A 26,682-nucleotide genomic window follows, 5' to 3' on the forward strand; every position below is an offset into this window, starting at 1 on the left:
CCCAGTCTATTTTATGATCATTTTCCCAACAGTGTTTGGGAACTGCCGACGTCTGATTATAATGCCTTATGTTCTGCAGATGTTTGCTTCGCTCTTTACATGATTTGCCAGTTTCGCCATAGTACCCTAGACACGCTGCCATATATACCCCCCCTCTAATCTCCTTGGGAGATTTTCGAAGGGGGGGGGGGGCAAAGGTGGGTTGGCGAGCAAAGCGAGCCTAATCACCTAGGTTTTTTTTATTTTGAGCTATTTTATGAGCTTTTTGAAGCACATAAAATAGATAGATAGATAGAAAGATATAACTTAATGTGATGACACATTTGAATTTGGGTAGGAATAATGGAAAACCAGCTGCTGTTGCTTCTTGGGGCTTGGTGGGTTGAGGGGGGCAAGTTGAGGCTTGGGGGGGCACCTTGAGTCTTGGGGCAGTTGCCCCCCCAGCCCCCCAAAATGATGCCCCTGCGTGAATTTCCTCGGTTTTCCATTCCTCCAAACCTCAATTTTCTTCCTTCTAAAAAAACAGCCCCTTTGTTAAGTCACCCTACTTTGAGCAGCCCATGGATCACCCCATGACTTGCTTTGAAATCAGCCTACTACAATTCAGTGATAAGTATTCAAATATTCCCTCCATAGTGTAAATTAAGGGCAAATTAATTTAAGTAACTCAAGTGATCAATTCCTCCCTAGTGCATAGATTCATTGTGCTTTGTTTAGTAACAAGGGAGGTTTCCTTTGGCCCCCGTGCTTGTACTAACGCCGGAATTCTCTTCCAGGAGCCATCATACCCTGCCCAGTTCACAAATCTATGCCAGGATACGCATTAATGACTGCCATCCAAATTTAAAACCATCCCTGGTCGCAGCCTGATCGCAAGAAAATTTTACACAGAAATCATCTTGATTAACTAATGTCCATTATCCTGAATTTACCCTTACAATGTATTACTGCCTGTGAATTGATGCATTTTAGCATAACAGAGTTACTTGTTTTAACAGGGATTGTTGTATCTGTGGCCCTTTATATTTATATTACGTGTCTGTAAATTACTGCATTATTGATCTGTCATTTATGATTTATGTGTCTGTAAATCATTACCTTTTTTGGTCTCACGTATTTGCCCTATTCTCTGTAAATAAAATAAACCCCTTTTGATTGCAAAAGAATTCTAATTCCAGATCGGCAACCTTCATTATTTACGTAAATCAAGGAAGATTCTAAGGTAAGTTTCAATATTTTTCCTTTTGTTCATAATCGTGGACCCCCCTTGGTACCGAAGGCAGTCTATAATAATAAATTGTCCCAATTCCCAACCACACCAAGGACCCAGTTTATGACAATATATATATATATATATATATATATATATATATATATATATATATATATATATATATATATATATATATATATATATATATATATATATATATATATATATATATATATATATATATGTATATATATATATATATATATATATATATATATATATATATATATATATATATATATATATATATATATATATATATATATATATATATATATATATATATATATATATATATATACATATATATATATACATATGTAAGGATATAACTAGAAATTTTGAATAAAGAGAAAAGAGAGAGAAACCTCTCTTTGATAGAAATTGATAGATAGAGAGAGATTTTAAGAAAACAAAGAGTAGAGAGAGAGAGAGAGAGAGAAAGAGAGAATTTTAAAACATTTCTGTTTTGGCTATGCCTCGCCACAAGGCCAGAACTCAGAAACAAAGAGCTTTGTAAACTAGCTAGAACAGCAAAACCGTGTCGTGATTAGAAAAGCAAAACATGGGTAAATGTTATGAGTGTGTCGTGGTTACGAAGCCATTAAGACTGCTCTTAATCGAGTTCGTAATCACGAGGAATTCGTAACAAAAACGCATGGTGGCCCTAGTGGGATAAATAGCCACCGGAAATTATAAGTTCCAGTGACGTCAAAACAACCCTTTTTGAAGGCTGTGCTTTTTTCAGAAATCCTCCCAAATGGGCTGTCTTTAGATTAGCCTAACCAATTAGGCATTTACAGGGCGGGACCAAAACCAACATTCCACCTACAGAGGAGCGGGACAAAAACTTCCAAAAATCCTTGTCAAGTCCAGCTGAGAAGCAGAGAGCCAGAGAGAGAGAGAAGAAAAGACAGCAGGGAAGTAGCAGAGAAGCAGAGAGAAGATAGGGGGTGAGGTTGTAAGCCTCACTAATTGTGGGTTGATAGAAGAAGAAGGGTTCACATTTGACATTTGACATCCTTGCACTGCAATTCATTTGTATATATGAATGTAACTTTATTATTGTGTTAATGTAAAAAACGCTACTACATAACAAAGCCAGAATGAAAACAACTAAATAACAAAGCCAATCTAAAGAAAGCAATCTTCTTAACCTGACAACGAATCGCAGAAAGAAGAATAATAAAGAAAGACATCACATAAATGGTGGCAGCTGAAGTGGATCCAGAACGAAGACAAATAGTGCAGTGCAAGTGTGAAAGACGCATACCAGAATTTAAAACGAGAATCTCTCTGCAAACATTAACAGTCGAAAACAATGACGAAGTCCATCATAACATCGGCGAATGGCAAAGAAACAACAACCCAAATGTACTAGTCAAAACCCCCGTAGAATATCCAGCGAAGCAACAACAAGTGAACGTATCCTGAACATATCCTGAAGGCAGTGGCAGAACGTATCCTGAACGTTTGAACTGAACATTTGAACATCGGCAGGAGTAAACCTCGGCAGCGAAAGCAGTAAACGTCAGCAGCGAATGCTACAACGAAATTGTATTGGTTGCAAAAGTGATAAAAAGGCAGCGAACGAAGCATCTACAGAAAGCAGCGAATACGACACAGTCGCAGAAGTGAAAAAAAGTTGACAAACCCACAACAGTTTACAATTGGAAGACGGCAACAGAAAATATGTAAGTTGGAAATTTAATTCTCTCAAAAGTTCTCTCTCTCAGTGAGTGTATTTTTTTTTAGTAGTCTCTCTCAAAGGTACATAACATTTTTGTTTCTCTCAAAGAAATTTTTTTATCTTGTTAATTTTCTTTTTGTGTTTGATAGATAGGAATTTTTTTACATACCATCATTTTTATGATGCATTTTTGATTGCTGTTGTGTATTTTGGATATAGAATTTCATATGATTTTTGGATACCATTGTAATGCAGAGTCTGTCTGATGCATTGAAAGATGCAATCAGAAATAGCCATTACCAATTACGACAAACAGCAGAGAGACAAAGTCGAATTCCAGTGCCAACATCACCTGTATAATTAACTCAGGAAATACTAACACAAGTAGTAATAACAGTAATACTAACCCTATCAATACATTTCAATTTAGAAATATGGCGCAAGCAGCGATCATTACGCAAGCCACACGATTCTGTGAAAGAGTGGAGAGTTCAAATCCTGATAAAAGTAGATTAGAATCATACTCTGTGAACCAGTGGTTAGTGGACGCAGACAGTCATATCTCCACAAATAAAATAACAGATGAAAGAACAAAAATAAACGAAGCCTTGCTTCTGGTGAGTTCAGAAAAGGGTGATGTACACAGAACTTTGAATTCAGTTAGATTCATCAACATAACAACATATGCCGAGTTTAAAAGAATCTGCTTATCAATCTGGGAACCAGTGAGTCAAAGTGATGCCTTCTATAATATAAATAAGTTTCTCAACCATCACTACGATGGGGAATCAATAGCAAATCTCCACACAGATATCGAAGAAGCAACACACAAAGTGATAAAAGACTTAAGAAAAACAAACATTACCATAGGAGGTAAGAATGATTTTGGTGATACAGAAACTGATTTAGTCAGTTTAAGACATGTGTTAAATTACTTGTCATTTGGAACCATGTACAACGCACTTGGAGAAAAAGAAAAGAGGGCTTTCAAGAAAGTAAAAATTTATCCTAAAAGTGATAGCCTTACCGCTTTAATAGCCATGAGACAAGAAATCCAGAAGAAAGAGATAGATTTTCCTAAGGAATTTGTAGGGAGGGGTAACAGAAACACTAAATGAAAGAAAAGGCAGAAATACCAATGAGTCATATAGAGGAAATAACATGTACAAGAATTATTCAGGACAAGTAGGGAATAGACAAACTTCCTTTCAAAGGAACTATGCGCAAAATACCAGAAGAAAGTGAATCCAAACTAGAAAGGAAGACAGAGTGCATCGAGGAGTGGACAATTCCACGGTCCACCCATGAGATATCATACTAGTCAATATCCAAACATGAATAATTCAAAACCAGAGAGTTATGCAGCTCGAGGGGCTAGACCAAAAATAACATGTGAAAGCTGCAGGTATACAAATCATTCCACTAATGAATGCAGAAAGCCTAAAATCTGTGCAGTTTGCAAAAAGATCGGGCATTTAACCAAGTACTGTTGGCTCAATAATAAGGAAGCCAATAAAGAAACTGTTGAGATAAATAACAGTCGCCCGAAAATAAATAAAGCATCTAACTAGTGACAATTAACCCCTCTACAGAGAAAAGAAAGTGAACCACTTCTAGGAGATGAAAAAGAAAAAGAAGAAAAAGTTACAATGCGAAATGAAGGTGCATCCTCATTTTCCTATTTACACAGCAAAGAAGTAATATTTTCCAAGAAAGAGGAAAGAATAAATAGAAAGGATCTGCCTATAGTAAAAATCCCAATAAATGGAAAGACATGCACAGTACTCATTGATTCAGGTAGTACTGTAAATATAATTGATAAAATAACTTTAACTAGATATTTAGGCATTGCAGAAACTCAGATTCAGAGTCAAAGTAAAGTAATAGAAGGAGTATCAGAGAAACGGATTTAAAGTCTAGGGAATGTGAACTTAGAATTAGGGATTCTGTCACATAAATTTATTGAAAATTTCCTAGTTTTAGGAGACAGATTTTTTCCCGCACAAGTATTATTTTCATTTAAATCAATGAGGAGATGTGGAATGATATTAGATTGTAGTGAAGGCAAGATTAGCCTGAAACAAGATAGTCAGAAGAGCGTATGTTTTACGCTTGACGAAAAGTTTCACCCAAATCTCATCAATTTGTCTGAGACAGTTTCGACAAGCGAAATGAACATACAGGAAAGACACGTAAGTAATAATAGCAAGAAAGATAAAATGAAAATAGATAGAAAAGAGGAATCCCAGCGATCCCAGAATACAGAATTGTTGAGAAGTGCACATCTCAACAATACACATATAGATGATATATACTTCAATATCAATAATTACTCAGATATGAATAATGGTGATCACCAAAACACTGAATCTTACGAAAATCAAGGCGCCCGTACTTATGATCGCAGCAATGTAGCAATGAATTATGAAGGAAAAATACTAAATGAAGTATTACTCTTAGGTAAAATAAAAAGATCAGAAATAAATAGTATAATAGAAGTAACAGAAGAAACCACTGGAGATGCAGAACTTTGTTATTTTTCAGACACAAAAGAAGAAGAAATATGTTGTGTTTGCACAGCTGATGATAATAAAGTACAACTTATACTCAACAGAGCAGTAACTTTGTATCCAAAATGTTTAACAAAGATATATTTGAGATCAAAAGAGGATGTAGGGGGTAAGGATATTCTATTATTGAATGAAGAATTACCAGATTTTGTCAAAATGGATAACTCGCTCGTCCATATGAATGGTGGTAATTGCGAAGTTTATGTACAAAACTATTCAGACAGCAGACTAACCTTCTACGCAGATATTGTCTTTTACATAGGAATTCCCATTAACAATCCTTTACTAACCATAGAAGAAAAAGCATTTTTCTCTATAACTGGCCAAAAATCTCAAATTAGTTCAGAAGGAAACAAAACAGATTTTCCAGAAAATAGGCACAAGTTAATTCAGGTGTTAGAAAAATACAGAAAAATACTAGGAAGAACAAATGTTCTACAACATGGAATTTTGTTAGATGATGGAGCCAAGCCATTTTTTATTCCTAATTACAGATTACCGATAAGCTAGAGACCCATAGCTGACAAGCTGATAGAGGAAATGAAAGAAGATGGAGTAGTAATTCCTTCTAAATCTCCATATAATTCACCATTGTTACTTGTTCCAAAAAAAAGATGTTTGTTGGAGATTTGTAATAGATTACAGGAAGTTAAATTCCAACACAATTCCAGATAAAATGCCGGTGCCGGTAATCCAAGACATGTTAGCTCAATTAGGAGGGGCCAAAATATTTTCATCCTTAGATTTGCTAAGTGGATATTAGCAAGTATCTCTAGATGAAGAATGGAAATCATTCACAGCCTTCAGCACACATAAAGAACATTTACAGTTTGAAGTAATGCCATTTGGACTAACATCAGCCCCATTAGCATTTGTCGGATTAATGCTACAAATTCTAGGGGACAGAAAATGTTGCAGTATACTTAGACGATGTAATCATTTTTAGCAAAGACTTAGAAAGTCACCTCAGAACATTAGAAATGGTCCTAGAGAGATTAAGAATTGCAGGACTAAAAATAAAATTAAAGAAATGTCAATTCCTGATGAAATCCTTAGAATACTTGGGTCATGTAATTAGTGAAGATGGACTACGCATGCAAGCAGGTAAAATAAAGGCAATAGTTGACTACCCAGCTTCCACTAATTTGAAAGCATTAAGAATGTTCCTAGGTATGGTAGGTTATTATAGACCTTTCATAAAGGGTTTTGCTACTATAGCCAAACCTTTAACAGAACTTACCAAAAAGGATATTGATTATGAATGGAAGGATGAACAAGAATCAGCCTTTCAAACACTAAAGAGCAAAATGACCAGGAACCCTGTTCTAGTTTATCCAGATTTTTCCAAAGACTTCTACTTAGCTTGTGATGCCTCAAGTACAGGACTAGGAGCTGTATTGTTACAAAAGGCAAAAACAAGAATGAGAGCAGTATATTATGCTAGTAGAGTTTTGAATCCAGCAGAAAGAAACTACAGTACCACAGAAAGAGAATGTTTAGCTTTATATTGGAGATTAAAGAAATTTAGACACATACTCTTAGGTCACAAGGTTAATGTGCTTCCTGATCACAAACCCATTTGTGACTTATTTAAAAAGAAAACCTTTACCAACAACATGAGTGCAATAGATGGTCCATTGGTGTATTAGAATTTGCCCCAGAATTCAGATATATTCCAGGGAAATTTAACTCCTTAGCAGATGCATTATCCAAATCTAGAGAAGAAACAGAAATACGCATTACCACTAATACCTTTTGTTTTAGTTGTCAGGTAGTAGATTTAGATCTAGAAAGAGTGAAAATACAACAAGAAAATGATACAGAAATCAGACAGAAAGTAGGACAGTTAATGACAGATGAATCTTTAAACCCTAATTTTGAATTAATAAACGGATTGTTGTATAAAAGGCCAATAGAGAAGAATGGTTGTTCTTGTCTATACATCCCTAAAGCACTAATCAGAGAAGTTTTAGAACTAACACACTCATATAAGTTAGCAGGACATGCAGGAATTAAAAAGACAAGCAGAATCATAACAAGAAATTATTTTTGGCCACATTGTAGTGAAGATGCCAAAAACTTTGTAAAGAACTGTGTTGTTTGTAATCAACACAAAGGTAACGTAAATCTTAAAGCTCCACTTGAAAAATATCTATCAGAATTAAACCCTTTTCAAGTGGTCACTATGAACTTTCTAGGTTCATTCCCAACCAATATTAGAGGAAATAGACAAATATTGTCTTCTTAAGCCATATAACTAGATATGTAGAGATAGTACCAGTAAGAAATAGGGATGCAGCGACAGTTGCAGAAGCTCTTAAATTTAGAATTATCACAAGACATTCATGTCCACAAGTTCTTCTTTCGGGCAATGCTGCTGAATTTACTAGTGATCTTTTAAAGAAAATATGTGAATTTTATACAATAAATAAATGTCAAATTACTGCTTATAACCAAGTTCTAATGGAGTAGTAGAACGAACTAATCGTAAAATAAAGGATATCCTGAAAACTTTAGTGAGCCCACGGACAGAAGATTGAGGCTTAGCGTTAGAAGACGTACAATTCACATTGAATAATACTGTAAATGAGACAACAGGAGAATCCCTACACTTTTTGCTATATGGTTATCAGAAAAGAATGCCTAACACATTATTAGACTATACAACACGACCCATACTCATAACTGTGATGACTATATTGCATGGAAGACCAGACGTACTTACGAGACTATCATGAAAACAAGGGAAAAATTAAAAGAGGGTCATAATACTCATGCCAAATATTATAATAAAGGTATCATTAAACCAGACATTAAAGTAGGTACTCAAATTTATGTGCAAAATCATGTTCTAGAAGGGCCAAATGTAAAGGTATCTCCCAAATTTACTGGACCATATACAGTTGTAGAAGTGCTAAAATTAAACAAATATAGAGTAATCAATGAAAGTGATCTAAAGGAAAAAGTAGTTCACTGGAATCATATAAAAGTAGTAAAAACAGATCCATGGTCCTCTGAAGATAAAGATAAGTGGATACTGGCAAGACATGAAAATGGTGTAGATAAGGTTGAAACCCAAAGATATAATCTGCGAAGCAGACAGAGTTAAATATGTATGTGTGTATATTTATGTTGATGTTGAACTAAAAATATCATAAATATAATATATGTAGAAACATATATGTAAAGAAAATGTCATAAATATAAATGTATATGATATATATATATATATATATATATATATATATATATATATATATATATATATATATATATATATATATATATATATATATATATATATATATATATATATATATATATATATATATAATATATATATATATATATATATATATATATAAAATTGTATACATATATATAGATAGTCTGATAAAGGACTATTCTTACAGATACAAAATGTGGCTCATCCTTATAATAGTTTTGTTTAGACTCATTTCATCAGAAGTGGAAATAAGAAAGGGATCTTTGTTGAAAAGACATGGTAACGTCAAAATGATTAAGGACTTAAGCATCATAAAACTAGACATATCATCAGTGTTAAGCAATGAGAAATAGTTAAATGACATACAACAGGATATTGGGAGAATTCTGCAGACAGGGGATAATAACAGTGTTACAGTTTTGTTAGAAAACTTAAGTGCAGAAATAGAAATGACTGTAAAAACCAGATCAAAGCGATCCCTTCTACCCTTCACTGGAACTGCTTTGAACACATTATTTGGGGCAGCCACAGAATGGAATGTTGAACAGGAAAAACAAAGAATTGACAGACTAGAAAAATGGGCTGCAGCAAGAGGAACAGTAATAAATAAAGTAATCAATGCCCAAAACCAGAATACAGAACAAATAGAAAAACTGAAAAGTTTCATAAACAAAGTCACCAAAAAATGTGAGGGACGAAATGAATAAATTAGAAAATATTCAGTTCTTGAATGCTTTCGCTTTAGAAAGCGAAGTTGTATTGCAAGAACACAAAAGTGTTTTGAACGCTATTTTACTGGTTTACAAAGGCATTCTGAGTCCAACCTTAATAACTCCTAAAGAACTTGATGACATAATTCAGTTTTGCATCATGACAAAACACTTGCAGCCACTAGTAGAAGATGTACTCATGTATTACAATTTAATAAGTGTCAAAGTACTTCTTAATCAAATTATATTGATTGTACCTTTCAAAGCTAGGATCACAAACACCTTAATCACATTGTATCCATTTCTATGTTGGTTAATAACAAACCTGTCATTCAAAAGGGAACAATCAAACATTTTGCATTAGAAGAACACGCTTTGTTGTTGTCATTCTTTGAAGAACAAAAGTTTCAAGAGTGTGTTTTGTTGGGAGAACAGGAGTATATATGTAATTTTGATAATGTCTGTAAAGGTACTAATGCATATCCGTGTATTCAAAAGATTCTGTTAAATCAAAACCAAGAACAGGTTATATGTACAACTAATTATGATAGTAAGTTTGAAGCTTTGTTTATAGATGACGAGGTTTTTTGTGTTTTCTATAGATACTGTTGTGGCTAAGGTTAAATGTCACAACATAAGTAAAGTTTAAGAATGTTAAATCTTTTACACCATTCTGTCAAGTAATTATCCCTAATCAATTGTACTACGAACCTCATGATTTCACAAGACACACCTTCAATAAACATGTGCCTTATAAGAATTATCCACAAACAATTGAGGAATTTAAGCTGTCTCAATTAGAATTAAAGAAACTTGGCAATCTGAAATATGTTGATGAATTTTGGTACTATAAAGAAACTGTCTCCCCAGTTTTATCTTTGTTCAATCTGATGCGAATAGTGGTGTTTGCTGTTTTATCCATAATTATAGTAAGGAATCTTGTGATCAGAAAAGTACAAGAGATTTTGACAGAATTAACAGGAAACAATAATTGATAATAGATGTTAACAACATGTATACAGTATATTAATATTGTTTTTTTTTCATGCAAATGAGGTACAGTACTTTTATTGTGTTTCATTATATTTTATTGTGATGCTTTAATGCACATATATTTTTTTACTCCAGAGTTGGAGAAACAATTTTTGTTATGTCATTTTATTACCAGTTGGATTTTTTTAATATTATATCCATTTTGTTGTTTAACACTGAGGACAATGTTTGGTAGGTGACTGAGTGATGTAGGAATATAACAAGAAATTCTGAATAAAGGGACAAAGAGAGAGAAGCCTTTCTTTGATAGGCATTGATAGATAGAGAGAGGTTTTAAGAAAACGAAGAGTAGAGAGAGAGAGAGAAAGAGGGAATTTCAAAACATCTCTGTGTTTTGGCTATGCCCCGCCACAAGGCCAGAACTCAGAAACAGAGAGCTTTGTAAAGTAGCTAGAACAGCAAAACCACGTCATGATTAGAAAAGCAAAACATGAGTAAATGTAATGAGTGTGTCGTGGTTATGAAGTTAAGACTGCTCTTAATCGAGTTCGTAATCACAGGAATTCGTAACAAAAACGCATGGTGGTCCTAGTGGGATAAATAGCCACCGGAAATTATAAGTTCCAGTGACGTCAAAACAACCCTTGTTGAAGGCTGTGCTTTTTCCAGAAATCCTCCCAAATGGGCTGTCTTTAGATTAGCCTAACCAATTAAGTATCTTAAGGGCCGGACCAAAACCAACATTCCGCCTACAGAGGGGCGGGACAAAAACTTCCAAAAATCCTTATCAAGTCCAGCTGAGAAGCAGAGAACCGGAGAGAGAGAGAAGAAAAGACAGCAAAGAAGATAGCAGAGAAGCAGAGAGAAGATAGGGGGTGAGGTTGTAAGCCCCACTAATTGTGGATTGATAGAAGAAGAAAGGCTCACATTTGACACTCACTGTAACCTTGCAACAAGTCATTTGTATACTTACTGTAACTTTATTTTTGTGTAATGAAGTAAAGAAAACTACATTGGTTCTTCTTCAAGTCTCCTGAAACTGAAAGCACGCTACTACACAACAAAGCCAGAACGATAAGCATCTCTAAAGAAAGTAATCTTCTTAACTTGACAACGAATAGCAGAAAGAAGAATAATAAATAAAGAAAGACATCACACACACACACACACACACACACACACACACACACACACACACACACATATATATATATATATATATATATATATATATATATATATATATATATATATATATATGTATATATATATATATATATATATATATGTATGTATAACGCTCTGTCATTAAGTGGCTACTTGGCAATCGTAACTAGATGAATAGTGGTGGCAGGGCTAGGTAGAACATTTTATTATGCTAACTTTCGAACTAGATAACCTCGTTATCAGGTTCAAAATGTTAAACCTCTTTGGAATAATATCATGAATTGTCTTGCCTCATGGAATGGAAACACAGATAAAAAGATACTAAAAATTGAAAACACAAATGCAATGCAAGACTGAAAAGATAATAAAATATTAAAAATAGAAAATATAAATGCAAAATGATATTATAAACTAAAACCATAAAATGCAAAGTAAAAATGACTGTTAATCCATTGAATACCTTCGAAAAAACAAATGTGGCCATCGTTATACAAGCTATAACTCATCTTCGGTTTCTTCTTCTTTAGCTGTAACAAAATTGCCATAAATATATCTTTTTCTAAGGTTGTCACGCAAATATTAGTAACAAATTACCACGCTGGTAATTGGTAATTTGGCAGCTGTGTTACTGCTCTGTGAGAAAGGAAAGAGGCTTTAGTGCAGGCACATAACATCCTATGTCGGGAATTGCGTGGCTTTTTTACTCTTGAAGCAAAGCTTTATATATATATATATATATATATATATATATATATATATATATATATATATATATATATATATATATATATATATATATATATATATATATATATATATATATAAATATATATATATATATATATATATATATATATATATATATATATATATATATATATATATATATATATATTATAAATATTCACTGTTTGACCCCTCTTCCTTTCTTCTTAATTGAATGATAAAAATTTACCTTTGTTAAAGTAAGGGGGCAAACAATGTAGACTGTTAGTATGCGAAGAAGTATGCAGGAAGCAGTGTTTTCAAATTAAATTCGCCAACAGGCGAGACTTTTAGCTTAGAGAGAGAGTCATAGAGGGGTACAGTTTTGCTAGGCCACACCTTAGTTATACTGTTCTTAAAACAGTATGAGTATCCTTTGTACTGGCGAGACTATTGCCATTTCAGGTGAAGCCCATGGTAGGAGGAGTTTTCAAGCAAACAGCTAGCAGCTGCCCCAGCATCAAGAGACTCTCCACACAGCTGCCATAGAGCACAAACATGTTCGTGTTCTCCTCCAAGCACTCCTTTGCTTTCCCTCCTCTGTTCAAACTGAGGAGAAAATTGTTATTCCAATGGACCAATGAATCTTATGCAACTGATCACTGCATTAGCTAACCCAGTGGTAAGTCTGATATGACAATTACTTCCAGTTCTCTTTCCTTTCAACTGAAACTCTCATTTTCCCTTGTTCAAATTTTCCTCTCTTAAACAGTCACTGACTAAGTAATCCTAGTAAAACATATCCCATTTATGAAGTATCTATTAATTACAATTATTGTTGCCTGGTGAAGTCATACAACTTATCCTCCATGGTGTTAAAAGTATTATTCTTGACATAAGAATCATCCCCTTGGGATTAAGTAATGACAAGTGAGAGTTTCTGCAATGCGAGATTGTTATCTGGATATGTCTTTTTCCAGAATTGTGTACACCTTGGGACTGAACAAAATCTTCTGTCTTGGAGAAGAATCTGCATCATCAGTACCAAGAAGCCTCAATTCGACCTTGCAGTAAATGCCTGATAAAGCGTCTGGGAGGCACATAAATCTGTTGCATTCATTTTCTATGTAGCATTGAGGTTTGTCCTAGGTAGGACTACTATTTTGAGCAGCTGTTAGCTCCTGTAAATAATCCATTTCATTCTATTTAACTTTTTTTGATGCAACTTGTGTTCCAGGAAGTTTGTTGAATTCATTCATGTGGTTATGAAATAAACCTCTATTCTATGTTAACTAGTGTTAACTGGCGACCTGATCTATTCAATTAACTAATTATTAAACTCATTAGCCGAATGACCTACGTAACAATGGCGATATCTTGCCACGATCTCTGTAATTATTAATTAGCCGATGCTAGCTATCCCATAGGGATATAAAGAACTTGGAAAATTAAATACGAATTAATTCAAAGATAAAAGTCATATCATATTAATTTCATGCTATATTCTCCCAAGAAAAGAAGGATACAGGTCAAGGTAAATAATACTAATATCATTATTATATGAATAAGACAGAGCAGGTAGGAAAGTGTGCAGTAAATGAGTAACACATTTACATTTTACGGATAGAAAAAGTTAGAGACTACATATGTTTCAAATCCCGCGTCAGGCAGCCGCATTCCAGTCGAGGTCGTAGTGAGTTACCAATTCAGATTTATTATTTTGCTATTTGCTGGCCAACGAGTTATGCATGATATTAAATTTTTTAACTAACTGGCTATTGCATGACAAAGAAAGGAGAGCATGTGCCCAGCACTTCTCTCATAGGGTAGGACAGACAATTTCATATGTCCCTAGACAGGACAAAGCAACCGTGTCAATCTTAAAAGAGAGAGGCCAGTGAATCAGCGTTAAGAAGAGATTGCTTTCACTCGTGCGGAAATCATATTAAATTTCTTTTCCATTAATACCATAAATAGCTGTATCATTGTTTAAGTTCATAATTTGCCTTTTACATAAACATAAATCAGGTCAATAAGAATGTCACATGTCCATTCCTTTGTATCGTGAAGGGCCCTGCAGTGAGCATGGCCGCCAAGTGCAGGAATTAATTACGACACACCAAAAAAAAATAAAAATAATAATAATAATAATAACAAATTCGTTTTCCGTCTTTATAACGTAAAGTAACTCGCATTTGTGGTATTTTAAGTTAAAACTTGCATTCCCACATAAGCCTCATTCGTTTGATAAGAGGAATTCGAGTGTTTTGTTCTGTTTGTGTTGTAATAACTTTCTCCAAGCAAGGCGGGAGATCATGTATACAGTATTCCTCAGCCGATAGCTGTTACTAGCTCCAACCCGCTCGCATAGCCATCAGCTGTGTGCGGTCACATGACCTGTCTGCCATCCTGGGGTTGCCTGCGAATACCATGGCCGCCATCTTAAATCTCAGTGTTGGTATTAACAAGACACGTGTGGTGCTATTCATCTGTGTGACGTCACAAGCAGATGTCTCACTCTCTCAAAGAATCTTCCATTCATATGCACTGACAAACTGCTTCGAGTAGCATACTAGAGTACTCGCAAATCTTTATAATAAATACTTCAATTAAAGAGAAAACTGGGTACATACAATTTTATGCAACATGTTTAAAGAAAAAAGAAGTGAGCCAATTAGTCAGGAAATATAAAAAGCTAGGAAATGTACAAGAAGTTCCTATACAAATATACATTTTAGCAGGGAATTAAATAAAAAAAAAAGTCAAAAAGAAACTGAAGATAATTTAATAATACGTATAAGTACCCAAATTAAAGAATATTACCAAGAATTAATATGAGCATAGAGTAACAGGGCATGTAATATTGGCAGATAACCCATTACCTAACATAGCCAAATTAATCAGAGTATTCAATATAAGAAAACCTGCTAGTATTCATTTAAGTTTTCCTTCTTTTTCTCTCATTTCTCACGCAGTGCAAACTTTGCTCATGCACTTGTGTGTTAGTAATTACTTCATTTTCTTTTTATTTTCTCTTTCCTTCAATTTTCTTGAGCACTAGGTAGCTGAGAGTGTATGTACATTGCCTCCATAGAAAGAACGGGCCATCATAGAGAAAAAAAAACTCTGTCCCAGAAATAGTGGAGGATAAGTTAAGAATTAACCACAGTTATTGACAACTGTCCACCATGAGTAGGGTCTATTTATCCAGACTTAAGCATAAAAGCCTTCATCCCTCTGCTTGAAAGGAAATAGCAGCTAGTACTAGGAGCTAGTCGCCCACGAGTGTTAAGGCAACCAAAAAAAAATTGATTCTTCTTTTCCACAGTGCCACTAACCTGAGGCACTGTCATAACCCAATGAAGTGCTTACCTATCTGTTGCCTCTTACCCTTCCTTTTTCTTCTACTTATTAATTATGCTCTGCTTGAGCAAGTCCATTTCCCCTTACTACAATTAGTTGTACTCAAAAAGAGTGTTGATTCCTAGGAACGCACTGGCGCCCAAATGCCACCAAAGACAAAAAAGTCCTGTGTGACTAAACCACACCTGTGCCTCGAGATACAGAGTGCCATAAGTGTGACTTTTGCACGGCACACTCAGCCACACCACCAAAGTGTCACCCAAATCTGAGGGACACTTCCCAGTTCCTAAGTCATTCCAGTCAACTATCCAAGGCAGATGATCTGACACATCCTAACCTACCAGAATCATGGCAACAGAACATTACAGAACCTTCATGGATCTGGGGAAGGAGGCAGGTCTCATGGGACAGGACCGCACTAAGTGGTTGAAAGAACAGCTGGATGACTTGGCCAAGCAAGAGAGGGAAGAAAGAGCGGAACAGTGGGAAGAAAGAGACGAACAGAGGAAGTATGCCAAGGCACAGTGGAAGTATGATGAAGAACAGAGGCAGCTGGAAGAGGCAAGGGAAGAAAAGAAAAGATAGCATGGATTAGCCCTTAAGGCAAGCGAGCTAGCTCTCAAGGAAAAGGAGCTCAAGCTGGAGAAGGCAAAAAAGGAAAGTGCTGAAAGTGCTACTAAACAAGCCTCCAACACCACACCTGCTGCACCAAATGCACCAATATCAAGCATTAATTCCTAGTCCCCAAGTGGACTGAGTAAGAGCCAGAGGCATGGTTGGAGGAAATAGAGACTCTCTTTGAAAACTACAACACCACTAAGACAGGGAGGGCCTCAGTGCTTGCCAAGCACATGGAAGGTAAAGCTAAGGCAGCCCTCCGCTCACTGGGGAAGAGTCAAAGAGGCAACATGGTCGATGTTCATAGGGTCATAGCAAAAGCATACAAAACCTGCTGGTTTGACTCCCTGTCGTGCACCACATCCAAGGACATATTCAATAGGACCATGCTGGAGGATCTCTTCCAGTGTGTGCTTGGACCCCTTGCTGTGTATCTCAATGACAAGCAGCCCACAACACTTATGGAAGCCTGCCATATGGCCGATTCCTGGGAAACCTACAGCCAGTTACACAGCACGTCTCAACAGTGCGTAGTGCCACCCTGGTACCCCTCAGGCTCGACTTGTCCAAAGAACGGACTACTTAGCAAGCTTACGCGTACCCACTGAAAGAAGGTGGGGCACACTGAATCTGATTGCCGCTACAAGTTGGACACCACCAAGCCACCTCCTACCAATAACCAGAACTCCTCTCCGTCTACTTCCACTCAATCTTCTCCACCAAAAGTCACCGCAGGTAACCGAGCCCCACAAAGGGTCCTTGTCTATCCTGTGGTGCTACCGGCCACTATAGTGCTGTAAATCCAACCTGCCAAAATCATGTTCCTGCCACCAAGTTCATCAACTTAATAAGCACCTCATTCTCCGATGCCAAGCCACAGAAGATAACTCACCCTGGTTAATTACTGAGGAAATAGAAATATTACATTCATCTTCTTCCACTTACTGTTGACATCTAATGATTAATTTATTCAAGACTCGATTTACAACATGCTGACGTTAAAGATGTATAAAAAGCAATGTCATAATAATAAAGATTTTCCTTTTATTCTGTGTCAGTCCCCTCTTGTGTTATCCTCCGTGTATAATGTATCGATGGAGGTGTGGGTGTAGTTCCAGAGTCTGTTTGTCTTTGGTTGCTTCTGTTCGGAGTAGAAGTCTTGATCAGTGGTTGTCCCTCCAGGTTGCATAGTCCATCTATGGGCTTCGACAGGGAAGGAGATTTATCCACTTTGGATGGATGCTCGTGGCCTGGGCAACTGAAGAGTGGCTTTATGGTCATGGGCATCTAAATTATTTTGGAAACAAAATCTTTCCTTTATTCGGAATGTTGTGATAGTAAGTCTAAAGCAACAGTTGTTGAGTGCTTGGCACGTCCTGTCAAGTGGTTGAATGTATTTATTGGTGTCAGTTACCTCTACATCGTCTCTGCTGCAATGAACGGTGCCTTTTCTCATAACAAAAACAGGTTGAATGCAGACATTTAGACTCCTGGTTGTAGTGGGTATTAACCTGGGAGGCATAGGAGCATGAGGAATTCTCATGTGTCCTCACCAACCACCGATCGGGAATGCCATGGAGGATCAGTGAAATATCCGTGTTGTGATGACGTCATTTTTATATTTAACTTAAACGTCCATACCTTGACAGCAAGTTTACACATTCCCTTGCACAAGACCAGCTAATTCTGTTACAAACCAATATCTTTAATCCAGGCCCAAAGAAATTGTCACAAGGTGAAGAAACAGCTGCTGCAATAAACAGCAGAAAAAGAACATGATATTTCTATTCTCCCTACGCCATGGATTTCAAATTAAATTCTTAATAGAGGATATATGGCTTAATAGCACGTACACAACTCATATATAACTATTCTGTTGATATATGTGTGTGTGCATATATATATATATATATATATATATATATATATATATATATATATATATATATATATATATATATATATATATATATATATATATATATATATATATATATATATATATATATATATATATTTATATATATATATATATATATATATATATATATATATATATATTATATATATATACATATATAATTGTGTGCATGCGGCGTGTGAGCGTGAGCATGTGCTCATCTATGGGGGCTATGGGGGTGTTTCATGTATGGATATAAATTTGTAAACGAAATGTTGGTTCTGTAATTCCTGCTTCATTACTCAACAGAAGATTGATAAATTTTCTCTCCGCGGTTTTCAGAAAGGAGGTATTTCTTGTAGCTTAAAGGCTACACAGGAAAAACAAATCATCTCGAGGTCAATTATATTACATACTGTCGATTGTACTGAAGATTTCGTCTGCTGCAGTAGTATCAAAGAGTATCTCAAACTTTTGAGACACAATAGCTCTTCTTAGAGAAGAAAGAGGCAGCAGCTATCTGGTGGAAATTTTCATTACTATTATTTTTATTATTAAGAACATGAACCCTGTTCACATGGCACAAGCTCCCAAAGAATATGGTGTTCATTTGAAAGAAGTAGGAGGATAATAGGAAATACAGAAAGAAAGGATAAGTTATTAGAAAAGAAAATTAGTTAACGAAATACGAAATACTGAAATACAATGAGGATTTTTTTAGGGTAGTAATGCATTGCATCCTCACTGGAGAAGTTCGGCGGCGCGGTACATTTACTGCGTATTGGTGCTGCTGTTCAGCGAATGTGGTCACTTTTGGCAGAATGCCAAATTTTTAAAGTTCCCTCCTGAGGCTGATACGTAAATGCTTACACATGCTGACTGCCTTCTCTGTAAGTAAGGTACCGACCTGATGAAAGAAAAGAAAAACATATAAGCTACAACAACAAAATCTTTGGGAGTTAACTCACCCCAGAGTCTAATCCTAATGCGATGAGCATGAGAAAGAATAAACAGGACCACAGTTGAGATCCTGGAAGTGTTGCCACAGCTTCTGGATATACTTGAAACACCAATCCAGGACCTGAAAATATTATTAATTTTTTTGTTTTGTTAGGTAGCCATGAGCTCATTTTTGATAAATTCATTGCACCCATCAATAAGATTCACTCTGGAAATGAAAATTGATGGTAACCTACACTTTTTGGGCTGCCTAATACACACAAGTACTATGCACAGAAAACCCATCAGTAATTCTGTCTACTTACATTTTCATTCTGGCAGAAGCAATAAAGTTAATTAGGTTTCATATCTATGTTTTAAAAAGTTTCATGTGTGTATAGCCCTGAATACACGGATGATGAAATAGGTATTATTAGGAATACACACAAAAAATTAAAGTAATCGATATTGTATTAAATAATGCATTAAGAGCAGTGAAAAAGGCAAAAGACTTTTATGATAACTACAAAGAAACTTACAACACAACACAAAAAACCTGCTTCTATTACCATATAGCAATAATTTCTTAGATACTCCCCATCCACTTAAAACTTTGGAATTAATATAACATTTAAGACCAAAAATTTATGGTACATGCACTTAAAGAACTCCCCCGACAATACTAAAGGATGTGTATATCTAATTTATGGAAGTCCTGTGACAGCTTTGATATTGGTCAAAGTGGAAATCATGGGAAAAGAGATTAGAACAGTGGAATTTTCGTACAAGTTAGCAAAAAAAAGTTTTGTATTAGTCCTCTAGACATCATAAATATTAATACGGTTTCATTTTTCCTGTGGTGTAAGTATTTACTGTATGCATGCATGCATGCATGTGTGAGAGTATAAAAAATTCCTGATGGAGAATTTCTTGTGAACATTTGTCTTTTTAGTAAGATTTGCCAGCAACGTATGGCACAGATCAAATGTTTGTCATATTACAAAAGTATTCTCTAGAAAACGGGTTCAGCAATATCCATGAAAAAGAGGCAGTAGAGAAAGTTATTCAACATCATTAAGAATATATTCATGTAAAAGTAAGATGCAGTAGAAAATGTTACCAGTGATATTTATCAGGACTGTTACTGGTTGCTCCAGGGGCAAGAGCTTAACCAACAAATAAGGTAGCATTGCTATGGGCAGAGCGAGTTGCTGGGTATGTGGACGCTTGAAAAAGATTAATCCTGTAATAACTTTTCATAAGTTTCTAAAAGGAGAAAATGAAGAGATTACTAAAGATCCCCTTTCACTGAAATAGCCCTAGTATATGCAAGAGTGTGCACATATAAAAAAACATATACAAAATAAACACAAACCTAGAACACCTCTTCTGAGGCTTCTAACACCTTTCACAGGGATTGGTGAGAGACCACATTTTTCTCCCTTCCATCCCCCTATATTCTGCATGTATAGCTGGAAAGAATTCTCTACCACTTAAAGAATGGTGCAATCAAAATATTATCATGGCTTTTGAACAGTAAGCATTAATACCCTTCATGATTGTGAACTCTCAGCAAATTTCTGGACACAATCTGCATTATAAACTGATCTTTTTCAAAGGTATGAGTCCTTTAGTATGCTGGTAACAGGATCTGAAACTTCTCTCCGGGGCTGTCCACTCCTATGATTGCTTCCAGATGTAGCACGGGCTTCTGATTTTAAGGATACACATGGAATTCAGTATTTGCCCAAGGTGCCTGCACAGGATCCCTGATTACCTAGACTCGACAGACTTAAATTTCTTCTTCCCCAACACCTCAATCTCACCACGAATTGGAGTTGCAAACAACGAATCTTTTAGTTTCCTTTTTTTTATCTTGGAAGAAATCCTCATCATCATATTGGAAGAAATCCTCATCGTCGAATTGTACTGAATTACTCTTTATTAAAGGTACCTTTGGCCAGATTTTATGTCATGAGTTAGGACAACTTTGAAAATTAAGGTGACTGGTTTGCTTTTAAATTGATGTGATCTGGAAGCTTACATTGAGCAAATTTTGCTTCTGCCTCTTTCTCCTCCCCTTGTACAGACTAGCCATGTTTTCTAAAAAAAAAAAATAAATAAATAAAATTACTCTTAGGGGAACTTAGCTGTAATTTCTCTTAAAAAAGACCTGCAAAACTTGGTCGAATTTTTCTTTTTACAGAAACAACTTGCCTAATTTAACATAAGCAAAGATTTTCATAAACTTTTATTTGGAAGAATTTTTTATTTAAAGTACAGTATCGAGATAATTTCTTCGGATTATTGCAACTTTAGCAGCCATTCAGAAGTCCAGAAGGCAAAGTAGCTACTCAGCTCACGTTTAACAGCAAGAAGTAAGCCTTTTGCAAGGAATTTTGGTAAAATTTCAATGTTCCTTTTGAATCTAATTTTTGATCAACCATGTGTTAATGCGTGCTTTGCCTTAAATAACCAAGTGTTAAACAGAAAATCATTAAAAGTGTTTCATGCTTCAAACAATCAGTTCAGTTTGTGCTAGGTAGTTACCTAAGCTTAGATGTCCGAGTCAGGTTCAGTACAGTAAAGATTAAAGGTACTGAAAATTTGAGTGTTGTACACATATTTAACTCATTTTCAATAGGTAAGTCAAGGTATACTCGTGCAGTATAAAGGTCTTCAAAGTGATAAGTGTGCAATAGTTAGTATTATAAAGCTGAGCGTACAATGAAATTTATAGCTTCATTAGACTGGTTTGAAGAATTATGCTAACTTTAAAGTGGTAAATGCACAGTAGTTAATAATAATAAAGCAAAGGTCATACAATGAGGTTTATTATGAATCAAATTCATTAAGACTGGTTTGAAGGCATATGCTAGTAAACTTAAGGTCTACTTAGAATGACAATTTTTTTAGTGCCCTGTAGATGTTAAGAACTTTCTTTCAGTCTTTAAAGTGTCAGCTGAAAATCCTTATGGACAAAGTCAACAGACAATAAACCGAAGAGAGCTTCAAAGGGAAATCATCTTGCAGAGAGAGACAAGTTATAGGAAAAAGTGATAAAAATTAAATATGAGGAAACTGAAAATAAAACTGGTACACCTGGAATTCAGACATCGAAAAAAAGCAGGAATGAATCTGCTCCTCGTTTAAACATTCCGGGATCAGAAGATTCCACAGCTGCATGAGGCAAATTAGTCTACATTTTAGTTGTAGCCAAGGTCAAACTCCAGGGCGTATAAAGGGTGTACCGCCCTTGAAAACTGGACTGGAGGAGTAATGTCACCGGGCAAATACGCTGGTTTCAGGCGGTCGATGGCAACCCAATCTGTCGTGCCGCAGATGTCAATGAGGAAGGCTTTCTGCTTGCGGTCGACAACCCGGTAGGGGACTGCGTAAGGCTGGGTTAAAGGCAGTCAAACAGCATCGGGATAAAGGTCTTGTTGTTTGGTTTATAGAATGGGCAGTCAGGGGCTAATTTTGCAACAATGGCCTGAATTTTGATGATGTCAGGTAAGGTGTTATTGTCAGGGAAGAATTTGCCAGGTATCACAAGCGGATTGCCATACACCATCTCAGCTGCTAACAGGTCAAGACCCTCTTTAGGTGTTGTCCGGAGGCCAAGGAGGACCCATTGAAGCTGCGAGTACCAGGTTGAGGAGTTGAAGCGAGACATCAGGGCTGCTTTCAAGGTGCGGTGGAACCTCTCGACCAAGCCATTGGATTCAGGATGGTAGGTGGTTGTGTGATGCAACTGGGTGCCAAGGAGGCAGTTTAGGGATGTCCAGAGCTGCAATGTGAAGGTAGTGCTTCTGTCGGAAGTGATGTGATCGGGTATGCTGAATCTGGACACCCATGATGAGAGGAAAGCACTGGCACATGCTGCTGCTGATGCCTCCATCATAGGGGCAGCTTCAGGCCATCTTGTCGAGCAGTCAACCATTGTGAGTAGGTAACAATGTCCTTCAGAGTGTGGGAGGGGTCCTACAATGTTGATGTGGAATATGGACAAAACTGGGTTTCAGTTGATGAAAGGAGCCCACACCTGAATTTGTGTGACGCTGGATTTTGGAGAGCTGGCAGGAAGAACATCCACGGGCCCACAGCTTTGCATCTTTCGATATGCATGCCAGATGAAGCACTTCTTCAGGAGGGTGGCTGTGGATCATCCTGAAGGGTGTGCCAGACCGTGGACGATGTCGAAGACATAAAGTCTGAGTGCCTGTGGGATCCATGGGTGCGGGCGACCGGTGCTGATATCACAGAGGAAGGAGGTAGGACTGTTGTCATTGAGGGGGACATTGTGCCACTGCAGAGACGATAAGGAGGACTTGCAGGCGTTGAGTTCTGGGTCCTGCTGTTGCTTGGCTGCCAGCTGCTTGCAATCGAGGCCGAGGTGTACTGCATTGATGGAGATTCTGAAGAGGGGGTCAGCGACAGGTTTGTGTTTCCCAGGGACATGGCGAAGGGGGCAGCTGAATTCAGCGATGGCTGACAAGTGGCGGCACTGATAGGGTAATCAGGCATTGGACTGTCAGTTTATAGAATGCACTAGTGGCAGATGGTCAGTTTGAATGGTGAAAGCCGTGGCCTCCAAAAAATGTCAGAAGTGTTTAACGGCGAGGTATACCATCAGGAGCTCGCTGTCAAATGTAGAGTAGTTTGCCTGTCTTGCTGAGTTTCCTGCTAAAAAAAAAAGGTGTGGGGTTGAGGACAACCATGGATGATCTGTTCCAAAACAGCTCCTATGGCTATGTTGCTGGGGCCATGAACAGTAGTAGAAAATGACCTGGTGCAGGGAAAGAGAGGGCAGTGGCCTTGGCAAGGGTGTTTTTGGTGGAGGTGAAGACAGCTTTCTGCGGGATCCCCAGGCTAGGGCCTTGGGCTTGTCCTTGAGGACTTTGTAGAGTGGGGCCAAGGTCGAGGCAATGTCAGGCAAAAAGCGATGATAATAGTTCACCATTCTGAGGAAATCTTGTAGACCCTTGATGGCGGTAGGGGTGGAGAACTTCTTGACCGCAATGACCTTCTCTGGAGAGGGCTGGACACCCTCAGGTGTTGAGGTGCCCAAAGAATTCTACCCTCTTGGTGGCATTGGAGGATCATGTGCAGGTGTTGGTGGTGCTCTTCCTTTGATGCAGAGAAAATTAAAATATCGTCTACTTAACAGACGCAGAAGGGAAGGTTTCCCAGGATGCCATCCATCAGTTGCTGAAAAGTCGCTCCTGCATTGTGGAGGCTAAAGCAGGAGTAATTGAAGGTGAAAGTGACGAAGGGCATTGTGATGATGGTCTTCAGGATGTCTTCAGGATTCATGGGGACCTGGAAGTAACATTTGAGAAGGTCCAGCTTTGAGAAGATTTTTGCACTGTATAGGAAGCTGGTCACATCTGTGGTGTTATGGAGGGGGTAGTGGTCAGACTTGGTGACCACGTTCAGCCTTCTGTAGTCCCTGCATGGGAGTAGGGTGCCATCCTTTTTTGTTACTATGTGGAGGGGAGATGCCCAAGGACTGGATGCCTTTTGACACCAACCCATGTTCTCCATCTCTGTGAAGGTTTTCTTTGCAGCGGTGAGTTTTTTGGGTGGTAGTTGTCGGAAATGGGAGTGTACAGGAGGGACCAAGGTTTTATTGTGGTGGAAAATAGCCTGCTTGGCAGGGATATGATGAGATTGTCATAGTTCAGGTTTGAAAGCATCTGGATATGTGGTGAGCAGGTATGCAAAATTGTCTTTGGAAACTGTGACGTGGGGGGACGAGTTCTGCGGGGGCTGCAGTGATGGGCATTTGGACAGATTGATGGCATCATCCATGAGCAGTTGGTGGTGTGCCAAGAAGTCTGCCCCGAGGAGATGTATTAAGACATCCGTGATGATAAACCACCAGTGGTACTTTCTGTCGTCGAGGTTTAAGGCGATATGCTTCTGGCCAAAAGTAAGGATGGAAGAGCCGTTGGCAGCTGTGAGTCAGACACCGGATGGCTGTGGGCATTTGGTTGGTTGACTGGATACAGGAAGAAGGGAATGGCAAGCCCCTGTGTCGACCAAAAAGCGAGTACCTGTGGTGGAGTCAAGGATGAAAAAGACAGAGGTGCTGATCGGGCACGTAGGATTGGATATGTCAGGATTACAGTTAGATTCGTGTACATTAGTATGGCCCCTGGTTATGGGATACTCACCTGCTATGGCTACCATGGGTAGCAGTAACCTTTCATAAGTTATTTGGCCATGTGCATCCTGGGAGGCTGTTCTTGGTGGCGGGGCCGAATGTTCTGTGGTATTGGCAAAGCTGAAACAGCGGCGATTGCTGCTGTGTTTTTGGCACCCTTGGGTTTCTGAAGGCAGGTTTGTCCTGGAAGTTTGCAAGGGTTTGATAGCCATGGTGACCTCTGTGGTGTTAAGAAGGTTGTCTATCGCTGAAGGGTTGGATTTTCCTTGAAGGGTGGCAAAGGCATGGGCGTGGCAGCGGTTTGCAGCAGTGTGGACGTCTGTCAGATTGTCTGCTAGGGTGGTAAGGGCATTGTCAGGTGTGTCTTCGATGTTGGTAACTGATGTCCTTACCGATGTTAGCAGGCACTGCAGCCAGAGTGCCTTGAGGATGTCAATGGATCTGGGAGAACCGTCTGCTGCAGGAGGAAGACAGGCAAGGGCTCTATCTTGAGAAGGGTGGCAGATGGGATTTGATCACAAATGGCTGGGGACAGCGTGAATCTGTCCATTAGTACCTCCTTCAGGTCTTTGTACTGCACAACATTGGTGCCCTTAGAGTCCAGACACTCTGTCAGCTGGGGAAAGAGGTGGTCTGGCAGGGCGGCAAGGATGTAATCTGCCTTGGACGACGAGGATCTTATGCCCTTGATCTCTTGAAGCATGACTTTAGCCCGATGGAACCAAGTGTAGGTGCTAGTCAGTATGAAAGTTGGAAGCTTGACCTGGGTGATGGTGTTGGAAGTAGCGGCGGAAGGGGAAAGGCAATGTGTCTTCATCGGACATCTCATGCATCTTTGCTGGGTGTTGGAGCAGAAGGGTCACCACTTTAGTAGGATGATTAAGACGAGAAGTACGATCTTAGGGTGATACTTGATTAACAAACTAGAGTGGTATTCATATGAGTTGCTGACCAATCAGCTGCCAGGAAATTTACATAGTAACTAACAGACCAACAATGTGCATGCATTTGATTTTAGGCTTTGTGTCTTCTGAATTCATAAAAATCAGGTGTGTCACGGAAGTTGGCTCTGTCCTGCTCGCTTGATGTGTTGCTAAGGAGCACAGCATGGAAATCATAATCTGAGAGCCAGGTGTGATGCAGCTGTTGCGGAACTTGGTGCCAGCCTATAGGTGAAACCTGGGAACCTCTTCACATGGCATAAATACATGGAAGCGAGAAGAGGGATAGTGGAGTTTTTATTGTGCATTTATATGTTCTTTAAAAAAAGAATGAGTGTTTCTTGTGAACGACTCACATGTTTATCGCTTTGTGGACATTAGTAGTCATTGGATAGTTGTAATTGCTGAGCTCGTTTGT

General features: G+C 37.6%; 1 protein-coding gene across 1 annotated transcript in view; it reads right to left on the bottom strand.

Moving 5' to 3' along the window:
* LOC136827128 (sodium-dependent dopamine transporter-like) overlaps positions 1–26,682 on the bottom strand; it is a 194,674-nt gene that overhangs the window by 22,777 nt on the left and 145,215 nt on the right. Inside the window, 1 exon segment of the mRNA XM_067084890.1 lies at positions 19,184–19,296. Within this exon segment, the coding sequence (XP_066940991.1) occupies positions 19,184–19,296 (113 nt within the window).

This window comes from Macrobrachium rosenbergii, chromosome 41 (genome assembly GCF_040412425.1).
Source record: "Macrobrachium rosenbergii isolate ZJJX-2024 chromosome 41, ASM4041242v1, whole genome shotgun sequence".
Taxonomy (NCBI): Eukaryota; Metazoa; Arthropoda; class Malacostraca; order Decapoda; family Palaemonidae; genus Macrobrachium; species Macrobrachium rosenbergii.